The sequence below is a fragment of the Coregonus lavaretus genome (assembly GCF_964263955.1).
Source record: "Coregonus lavaretus genome assembly, chromosome: 4".
NCBI classification, from domain to species: domain Eukaryota; kingdom Metazoa; phylum Chordata; class Actinopteri; order Salmoniformes; family Salmonidae; genus Coregonus; species Coregonus lavaretus.
Window position 1 is genome coordinate 66,476,185 of NC_139991.1, and position 11,252 is coordinate 66,487,436.

The following is an 11,252-nucleotide window of genomic DNA, read 5'->3' on the forward strand; positions in this document are numbered from 1 at the left end:
CTTTTGTATTTTTGATGTATTATTTATGACATGCACAGGCCCCTTGCTGGGATTAAACAGGGTCCCCACCACAGAGGGAAGTATATGGTTCCGGAGGAGAGAGCGTTAACCACTAGACCAGACTCCAGGCCCTGTAAACACATTTTTAATGATTAATCTGGCTAGAAAAGGGTTGGATAAATATGGGTGTGTGATTGTGTGTGTGATAGCTCTTTCCAATCTGTACAGGAGACACATCACATTACTAGTACTGGATCTACTAGAGTGGTAGACTGCTCACCAGGACCAGGTAAGACTCAAAAAAATTACACCACGTGTCAAACTCATTCCACGGAGGGCAGAGTGTCTGTGGGTTTTTGCTCCTCCCTTGTGGCCTGAGCGGGAACTGTACTTCCGCAGAGGTAGGGGGGCCAACAGGCCAGAGGTGGATGAACGCAATGCCCTCGTTTGGGTGTAGGGACTGATCAGAGCCTGAAGGTACGGAGGTGCCGTTCCCCTCACAGCTCCGTAGGCAAGCACCATGGTCTTGTAGCAGATGCGGGCTTCAACTGGAAGCCAGTGGAGTGTGCGGAGGAGCGGGATGACGTGAGAGAACTTGGGAAGGTTGAACACCAGATGGGCTGCAGCGTTCTGGATGAGTTGTAGGGGTTTAACGGCACAGGCAGGGAGCCCAGCCAACAGCGAGTTGCAGTAATCCAGACGGGAGATGACAAGTGCCTGGATTAGGACCTGTGCCGCTTCCTGTGTAAGGTAGGGTCGTACTCTGCGAATGTTGTAGAGCATGAACCTACAGGATCGGGTCACAGTTTTGATGTTAGCGGAGAACGACAGGGTGTTGTCCAGGGTCACGCCAAGGTTATTTGCACTCTGGGAGGAGGACACACCGGAGTTGTCAACCGTGATGGCAAGATCATGGAGCGGGCAGTCCTTCCCCGGGAGGAAGAGCAGCTCCGTCTTGCCGAGGTTCAGCTTGAGGTGGTGATCCGTCATCCACACTGATATGTCTGCCAGACATGCAGAGATGCGATTCGCCACCTGGTTATCAGAAGGGGGAAAGGAGAAGATTAATTGTGTGTCATCTGCGTAGCAATCATAGGAGAGACCATGTGAGGATATGACAGAGCCAAGTGACTTGGTGTATAGAGAGAATAGGAGAGGGTCTAGAACTGAGCCCTGGGGGACACCAGTGGTGAGAGCACGTGGTGCGGAGACAGATTCTCGCCACGCCACTTGGTAGGAGCGACCTGTGAGGTAGGACACAATCCAAGAGTGAGCCGCGCCGGAGATGCCCAACTCGGAGAGGGTGGAGAGGAGGATCTGATGGTTCATAGTATCAAAGGCAGCAGATAGGTCTAGAAGGATGAGAGCAGAGGAGAGAGAGTTAGCTTTAGCAGTGCGGAGAGCCTCCGTGACACAGAGAAGAGCAGTCTCAGTTGAATGACCAGTCTTGAAACCTGACTGGTTTGGATCAAGAAGGTCGTTCTGAGAGCGATAACAAGAGAGTTGGCTAAAGATGGCACGCTCAAGAGTTTTGGAGAGAAAATTAAGAAGGGATACTGGTCTGTAGTTGTTGACATCGGAGGGATTGAGTGTAGGTTTTTTGAGAAGGGGTGCAACTCTCGCTCTCTTGAAGACGGAAGGGAGTAGCGGGAGAGAGAGAGCCAAGGTCGCGACGGCGCATTACCATCTGAGTAGGGGCAGAGCGAGAGAGAAAAGGATACAAAGTAGTGGTCAGAGACTTGGAGGGGAGTTGCAATGAGATTAGTAGAAGAACAGCATCTAGTAAAGATAAGGTCAAGCGTATTGCCTGCCTTGTGAGTAGGGGGAGACTGTGAGAGGGTGAGGTCAAAAGAGAAGAGGAGTGGAAAGAAGGAGGCAGAGAGAAATGAGTCAAAGGTAGCCGTAGGGAGGTTAAAGTCACCCAGAACTGTGAGGGGTGAGCCATCCTCAGGAAAGGAACTTATCAAGGCGTCAAGCTCATTGATGAACTCTCCAAGGGAACCTGGAGGGCGCTAAATGATAAGGATGTTAAGCTTGAATGGGCTAGTGACTGTGACAGCATGGAATTCAAATGAGGAGATAGACAGATGGGTCAGGGGAGAAAGAGAGAATGTTCACTTGGGAGAGATGAGGATTCCTGTGCCACCGCCCCGCTGACCAGAACACATAGTCAGACGAGGAGAAAGCAGTAGGAGTAGCAGTGTTTTCTGTGGTAATCCATGTTTCCGTCAGCGCCAAGAAGTCGAGGGACTGGAGGGTAGCATAGGCTGAGATGAACTCTGCCTTGTTGGCCGCAGAACGGCAGTTCCAGAGGCTGCCGGAGACCAGGAACTCCACGTGGGTCATGCGTGCAGGGACCACCAGGTTAGAGAGGCAGCAGCCACGCGGTGTGAGGCGTTTGTATGGCCAAAAACAAAACAGACTGTGATTTCCAGGACACTGCCCCTTTGTTTCTGGCCTCACTACATCTAAAGTTGCTGGGGCCCCTTTCATTCCCCGCCAATAGATTAGGTAAGGCTATCAGTGGGTACTGGCCCCCTCCTACTCTCTCATCTCCTGACTCATACTGACTCCCTCCTGAGCTTAGCTCTGAATCCTCCTGTTCCTCTCTTTTCTGTTTCTTTAGATCATTACCACAATTTACATGCGTTTGTTTAATCATGGATTCCAGTTTAATTACATCAAGTAGCCCAGTAAAGCCATATATTTTTTTTTTTAATTAGGTCCATAATACACATTTTGTTTGTCTCCAATTTCCATGTATTTCTTGTCCCCAGTCAATTCTGGGACCTCTTGTGAGGATTTGCCTCCCATGGCTGGTACTGTTAACAATCCCTTAGTCACCTCTATATAACAAGTTATTCAAAACAGTTTCACACAACAATTGGAATCACCCCTTCCTGTCTATGTAGTCTTGACTAGTCCCCCAGAATTATCTCATACCGTTACAGAGGAATTTATCCCCTCAAATGTAATGTTGACAATTCCGTCAGTCTCATACAACAGAAATGGGTTCTCCCTCTCCTAGTGATCTTAACCGTCCAAATTTACTCAATTATATTAACCCTCTCTTCACTTCACACCCCTCCCTGTAAGTCCCACTGGAGTCCGCTCATACTGAACCTTTGATCATAAGTTTATTCATATCACAAGATTTCAGCATAAGTGACGGATGTCATGACACCCGGAGAGCGACGTCACAGATTGCAATGGTCGCTCTAACCTCTTCTTCGTTTTTCCCCCAGTATATATAATCTCCCCGAGATATGGGTGGCTCCCTCTACTGTCCAATCCCCTGTCTACAACACACAGACTTCTCTGTCCTATCCGGGGTGTCACATTAAAACCATTCCCTCTGACACTAAAATAAACGTCCTCTCCGGTTCCACTTAAAAACATTAACAACGTCATAATCTTCATATACGACACTTGCAGCCGAGATTCAATGTAGGTTTGGATTCCGTCACCGTCTCTGTCATTAATCAGGTGTCCTCTGGCCTGTCTTAACCCTTAATGTCAAATGGCAGGACTTTCTATTTACCTGGAATGACAGAGGCAGGTATTGGGTTCCGGCTCAGAAGGACCAAGCTGTTATGTGAATTATTTAACAAACTATTTCAGTGTCTCTGTGTGTCTCCCAAAATCAAGAAACGGACAGAGTCCCAGTCTGCATAGTCTGAGATTTATTCATTGAGAATTCTGCCATCACAATTTCAGAGTCCATCTTTTATACTCACACGTCATACAAAAATCCCTCCCCTCTTTAGGCAGGCTGTAGTTTTCCACTTTAAAACTGCTCTCCTGACCATCAGTTCACACACACACACACACACACACACACACACACACACACACACACACACACACACACACACACACACACACACACACACACACATACACACACACATACACACATGCATACACCCACACACACATTCATTCTTTAGTTATCGCCGTTCTCACAATATTCTTCTCTCCTCCCTAAATTGGGAGGCCTCTTTATCTTGGTTTCTCAGTTGCCTGTAGACAGTTCTCCTTGTCCTTTGTTGTCTGGTCTAACTCTTACTCACATTGCTAAATAGTAGCACAGTGTCATCATCTTTACTGGTCCTACACTCACACATTACCAGGTAGTAGATTCTAACACATCTCACACAGTTTCGGAGTGTAATAATTAGTCACTACTAAGAAAGTACTAATCATACTTAAAACAAGAACATTTCACAACTACATTTAGTCATAACTTTTAACCTGTATATATTTTAATTTCTATATCAAGCCGACTACAGACGAAAGTCGAGGAGTTAGTCAGGTGAGGTGCATCTGTGACAGCCGAAAGTTGGACACTGATGGGATTTTTCAACAGCAAGGCTTAGTGCAACATGGCAGTGTTGCCATTGTTTATAAAAAAAATCATTTTGTAATGTTGAAATAAACATGTCTCCAACCCCCATATCACATATTCACAAACTGTAAATATATGTATTGTACTATCAATTTGGGAGTTCATTCAAAATGTACGAATTCAAATGTATTTAATCAAAATTCTATTAAGTTCATCCACCCAAAAATATTTTTTGATTGCAAGGTTAAATCAGTTCGATCGAGTACAGGCTTAACTGGATAAACAACAGAGACAAAAATGTGAATATGAAAGTATTGAAATAGTTTAGGGGATGGCCTCGTCTGTAAAGGATTACCCCCGGAGCCAGATGCTGGCTTGGCAAGTAGCCCTTTGGTGGGCAGCTGGCAGGGAAACCCCCCGGCTGGGAAAAGAGGTTCCGATTACGGGACTTCAGCTGGTGGCAGTGGGGAGGTGGTGGGTCGACGGTAACACTGTTGCTTCAAGACAGCGAGAGAGAAAAAAGTGGTAAAAGATCATTTAAATACATCACAAGATGTACGCCCATTGGTGACCGGAGAGCAAGGTCATTATTGTACAGGTATGCCCATAGGTTATTTAGCAAGCGGGGTGAGGTTGCATTATTCTGCTGTGCTCATTGGCTATAGGGTATAGGTGATTGACAAATCCTGCACGTGGCTAATTGATAGTAAAGGAGGAGGAATGACATGATGTTGTGCTGTTGATGAGAACATTTGTAAACATCAGATATAAATTCCTACTGTGCCCATGATAAAGGATGTGATGTGAATTATGTTGTAGCCTACTACTGAATCAAAGTAGAATGTGAGGATAATCAATCAGACCAGCCTTACTGATTTAACTTACATTAACTACATTAGTTCACTATAGTGACCTTTTATCTGCAGTTGTTGATTAATATCTTAAAGGGATAGTTCACACACAACACGCCAATTTACACAGCGTTCAACGTAACTTTTCAACTACCATTTATTTGAACACTTTGGGCTGGATTCAGTCCGTATCGCAGAAGATCCACGTTAAAATGTAAATGTAATTTCCAAAAGAGCGACCATGAATGCAGTCTCCGCAACCGTCAATTGCGCTATAAAGTGGATCTTCAGTACTGCGGATTGAATAGAGCCCTTTATCTTGCTAACACTGCCCGTCTCTCTGTCATAGGTTCACCATGGGGAGAGAAGGCCTGCTATTAATCTTCCTCCTGTTGCTTCCCCTGGCCTTGGTCTGGGCAGACCCCCCAACCCTAAACTCAATCAGTGATCTCAGTAATATTGAGTTTGGCCACCGCTTCCCACGTCACGGTTTATATCTGCTCTACTTCATCGCCCACAACCTAGTCGTGGATAACAATGATGCCCTCGTACCAATGTTCATACCAGACAGGGGAGACTGGGGCTTCCACTTCTTCAGTAACTTTGAATGTGTGTTTCCACCACTGCAAGATCAAAACCTACAGGCTTACTACGCAGTAGGGAATCTCAATACACCGACACAATACGGACTCGCCCCTTACGTCAGCCAAAGCTATCGCTACACCCCAGGGAATGTGGAGAGGAACAGGGACAGAGTAGTTGTCAGAACCAGCCCCAACAGCCCGCTGTTGGAGGCACTCTATATAACGCAGCACTATCCTCTTAACGATCCCCGGAGCAATCAATATGACCCGGCTAACACCTGGCGCATAAGCCCTGCCCTCCTGAGAGAGATCCGGTCCGTCTCTGCCAACCGGATGGACGGCCTGGCCGTGTTTCTGTACATCGCTGGCTATGACGTAGATTCCAGATCCTTCAACCAGTTCTGCTACTGCTCCAGCTCATCCACTCCCATAAAAACACATCAGGTGGAAGACGCAGCAGGCCCAAGGGCTCACAACGAGTCCACTGCTGTAAAAAACAGAGTTACAGTGAGTGAGAATAATAACCACTTGGAGTGCTATGCCATTGTGCTGCAGGTGAAATCCACTGACAACGGGTACGCCCGGATCAGATGGTCTAATGTCCCTGACAGTGTGCTGGACCTGGGGGTCAAAGTGACCCTCTATAATGACGACATGTGGCTCGCTCACTCTATTGGCAAGAGCAGCTATGGAACCTTTGACACCAACCAGTACCTAAACCACGGCCTGAGCGTCAGTCTCCAGCACATGGATGACACGTACGTCATCATGAGTGGCCCTAAGTTTGACGACACAGACAGGAAGCATCCTGTTGACATCCAAAACTATGATGCCAGTCTGCAGCTCTACACTATAAATGGATATGCCTGCGCTCGCCTGTTTATCAAGAAGACCTTCACCGATTGGAAGGTTAAGTTCTGTAACTCATGGGTTGGCTTCTACTCCAATCACAATAGTGTAAGTAGTGGATATGATACCTTCTACTGGTCTGTGTATTTCAACTATCAGGGAGAGTCAGAAAAATATGACACCTATACATACATGTCTACCATGTCCATCCGACCTGGGGCCCAGGCTCGATTCTTTCTGAATAAAGATTACGACCCCTCTGCACAAACGATTCCCTGGGAACGCTGAAAGAGAACCATGTTTGTTTTAATTTCTTGTCAGTAAGTTCACAACCCTAAATCTACACAGTACTAGTCAATTTGTCTTGAATAGTAGGCCAACCGCAGATTCTGTTAGTTTCATCAGTAATCCTTGATTGTACTAATACTTGACCACAGAAGGGCAGATATTGGCCTATATAAATCATAAAATACAATTAATGTTTTGGAATAAAATGTTCAATATATTTCCTTAAACATCCTGTGTTGTGTGCTTATTATTTTACCATTGTTATGTTCTAGGTCATTTTGAGAGCTTGGAGCCCTGGAGCACCAGGCACTGCTGGAATGTCTACTAGGGGCATGTCCAGCTATTTGGGAGAAATTACACTGGTCATTCAAAACATTTATTAAGCATAAAGTATATATACTTTTAATCAGATACTGCAAAAGGGGATTTGTAAATGGTTTATAAAGATATTACATTCATAAAATATACAGTTGAAGTCGGAAGTTTACATACACCTTAGCCAAATACATTTAAACTCAGCTTTTCACAATTCCTGACATTTAATCATAGTAAAAATTCCCTGTCTTTGGTCAGTTAGGATCACCACTTTATTTAAAAAATGTGAAATGTCAGAATAATAGTAGAGAGAATGATTTATTTCAGCATTTTTTTCATTCATCACATTCCCAGTGGGTCAGAAGTTTACATACACTCAATTAGTATTTGGTAGCATTGCCTTTAAATTGTTTAACTTGGGTCAAACGTTTCGGGTAGCCTTCCACAAGCTTCCCGCAATAGGTTGGGTGAATTTTGGCCCATTCCTCCTGACAGAGCTGGTGTAACTGAATCAGGTTTGTAGGCCTCCTTGCTCGCACACGCTTTTTCAGTTCTGCCCACAAGTTTTCTATAGGTTTGAGGTCAGGGCTTTGTGATGGCCACTCCTATACCTTGACTTTGTTGTCCTTAAGCAATTTTGCCACAACTTTGGAAGTATGCTTGGGGTCATTGTCCATTTGGAAGACCCATTTGCGACCAAACTTTAACTTCCTGACTGATGTCTTGAGATGTTGCTTCAATATATCCACATAATTTTCCTTCCTCATGATGCCATCTATTTTGTGAAGTGCACAAGTCCCTCCTGCAGCAAAGCACCCCCACAGCATGATGCTGCTACCCCCTTGCTTCACGGTTGGGATGGTGTTCTTCGGCTTGCAAGCCACCCCCTTTTTCCTCCAAACATAACGATGGTCATTATGGCCAAACAGTTCTATTTTTGTTTCATCAGACCTGAGGACATTTCTCAAAAAAGTACGATCTTTGTCCCCATGTGCAGTTGCAAACCGTAGTCTGGCTTTTTTATGGCGGTTTTGGAGCAGTGGCTTCTTCCTTGCTGAGCGGCCTTTCAGGTTATGTCGATATAGGACTCGTTTTACTGTGGATATAGATACTTTTGTACCTGTTTCCTCCAACATCCTTTGCTGTTGTTCTGGGATTGATTTGCACTTTTCGCACCAAAGTACGTTCATCTCTAGGAGACAGAACGCGTCTCCTTCCTGAGCGGTATGACGGCTGTGTGGTCCCATGGTGTTTATACTTGCGTACTATTGTTTGTACAGATGAACGTGGTACCTTCAGGCGTTTGGAAATTGCTCCCAAGGATGAACCAGACTTGTGGAGGTCTACAATGTTTTTTCTGAGGTCTTGGCTGATTTATTTTAATTTTCCCATAATGTCAAGCAAAGAGGCACTGAGTTTGAAGGTAGGCCTTGAAATACATCAACAGGTATACCTCCAATTGACTCAAATGATGTCAATTAGCCTATCAGAAGCTTCTAAAGCCATGACATCATTTTCTGGAATTTTCCAAGCTGTTTAAAGGCACAGTGTCACGGTTTCGGCCGAGGCTGCTCCTCCTCCTTGTTCGGGCAGGCTTCGGCGGTCGTCGTCCCCGGAGTACTAGCTGCCACCGTTGTATGTTATCGATGTTTGTTTGGTTTTGTCTTAGTTGTACACCTGTTTCCGTTTAGTGTTAATTATGTGTCCTATAAGTTCTCGTTTTGTTAGTCGTGTGTTGTGTGTAATTGTCCGCCTGTCAGCAGGTGCCGTATTGTTTTGCTCCATTGTTTTGGAGAGTTTCGCACTTGTGTGCGCACTTATTTGTATTTTCGGTGTTTACGCACGGCGTGCGTAATCGCTCGCCTCCGGGCTCTTTTGAGGCCCGTTTGTATTTGCTTGATCGTCTACTAAAGTGTGTTGGACGAAGCTTCTGTGTCCTGCGCCTGATTCCTGCACCACATCCACATTCAGCATTTCCTGCCAGAATTACACACCACCGATGGAATCAGCAGGAGCAGCAGCAGCAGCGCCCGAGTCGTGGGAGGAGCGCGTCCGCGGGCAGGACGACAGGATCAATCAGATCGGGACCGCCCTGCAGGACGTAATAAATACTCTGCACCGATGGGAGAACAGAGGGGTACCCACACCTCCACCTACCTCACCACCCCCATCGGCCAGTCCGCCCATCCAAGCTCCGGAACCCAGTGGGATTCGGCTCTCGCTCCCGAGGGCGTATGATGGCACCGCTGCCGGGTGTCAGGGGTTCCTCCTGCAGGTGGAACTCTACCTGGCCACCGTACACCCGGCGCCCTCGGGACACGAGAGCGTTTCCGCCCTCATCTCCTGTCTCACCGGCAAAGCGTTGGAGTGGGCCAACGCCGAATGGAGGGGGATAGACGCCGCCACTATCACCTACGCGGAGTTCTCCCGCCGCTTCCGGGCCGTGTTCGACCATCCACCTGAGGGGAAAGCGGCGGGGGAGCGTCTATTCTACCTCCGACAGGGGAAGAGGAGCGCCCAGGAGTTCGCCTTGGAATTCCGGACTCTAGCGGCGGATGCAGGGTGGAATGAGCGGGCCCTCATCGACCACTATCGATGCAGTCTGCGGGAGGACGTCCGCCGAGAGCTGGCCTGCAGGGACACCAATCTCTCGTTCGACCAGTTGGTGGACATGTCCATCCGTCTCGACACCCTGCTGGTCACCCGCGGATGTCCCGAGTGGGGGCCGTCCATTCCATCCTCCAGCACCTCAGAGCCGAGCCCTATAGAGCTCGGAGGTGCTGGCGCTAGAGAGAGGAGGAGAGGGAGCCCGAGGGGGGCCGTCCCCTGCACCAACTGTGGCCGTGGAGGGCACACTGCGGCTAGGTGCTGGGGAGGGTCTCCAGGAGGACGAGACAGCAGGCCACGCACTGCGGAGTCCTTCCAGGTGAGTAGGTGCCCCACTTACCCAGAGCTCTCTGTTGTGCACCTATGTATACCTGTCAGTTTTCCACAGGTTGCACCTCATTCCCAGCATAAGGCGCTAGTAGATTCAGGCGCAGCTGGGAATTTTGTTGATCAGAATTTTTGTGTTAAGTTAGAGATTCCCCTCCTTCCTGTCAATGCTCCCTTCCCTGTACATGCACTAGATAGCCGCCCGTTGGGATCGGGGTTGATTAGGGAGGTCACAGCGCCACTTAGGATGAGTACGCAGGGGGGTCATGAGGAAACTATTCAGTTATATCTGATCGACTCTCCTGCGTATCCAGTGGTGCTGGGGCTTCCCTGGTTGATTACCCATAACCCCTCTATTTCGTGGCAACAGAGGGCTCTTAAGGAGTGGTCTGCCCAGTGTGTGGGGCGATGTCTGGGTGTTTCCGTGGGGGCGACCTCGGTGGAGAGTCCGAACCAAGTGCCCGCAATGCACATTCCCCCTGAGTATGAGGAGGTAGCACTCGTGTTTAGCAAGGCGAGGGCGACGCGATTGCCACCTCATAGACAGGGGGATTGTGCGATAGACCTCCAGGCAGGAGCAGCGCTTCCGCGGAGCCATGTGTATCCTCTGTCTCAAGAGGAGAAGGGGGCTATGGAGACATACATAGCCGAGTCTCTGAGACAAGGATACATACGGCCCTCCACTTCCCCTGCGTCCTTGAGCTTCTTTTTTGCGAAGAAAAAGGATGGAGGATTGCGCCCGTGTATTGATTACCATAGTCTCAATCAGATCACTGTGAAATACAGTTATCCACTCCCTCTGATTGCGACTATGACGGAATCATTACACGGAGCGCGTTTCTTCCCAAAACTGGATCTCAGGAGCGCCTACAACTTTGTGCGCATTAGGGAGGGTGATGAATGGAAGACAGCATTTAGTACCACCTCGGGTCATTACGAGTATCTCGTCATGCCATACGGGTTGATGAATGCTCCTTCAGTCTTCCAATCCTTTGTGGATGAGATCTTCCGGGACATGCAGGGGCAAGGTGTGGTCGTGTACATAGACGACATTCTAGTGTACTCGTCTACCCGAGCCGAGCA

General features: G+C 47.7%; 1 protein-coding gene across 1 annotated transcript; it reads left to right on the forward strand.

Moving 5' to 3' along the window:
* Positions 1-208: 208 nt before the first annotated feature.
* Positions 209-7,147, forward strand: LOC311127989 (uncharacterized protein). Its single transcript, XM_084159909.1, has 2 exons — positions 209-289; positions 5,549-7,147. Exon 2 carries the CDS (start codon positions 5,556-5,558, stop codon positions 6,918-6,920), a length of 1,365 nt encoding a protein of 454 aa, XP_084016035.1. The 5' UTR covers positions 209-289; positions 5,549-5,555; the 3' UTR covers positions 6,921-7,147.
* Positions 7,148-11,252: the final 4,105 nt, after the last annotated feature.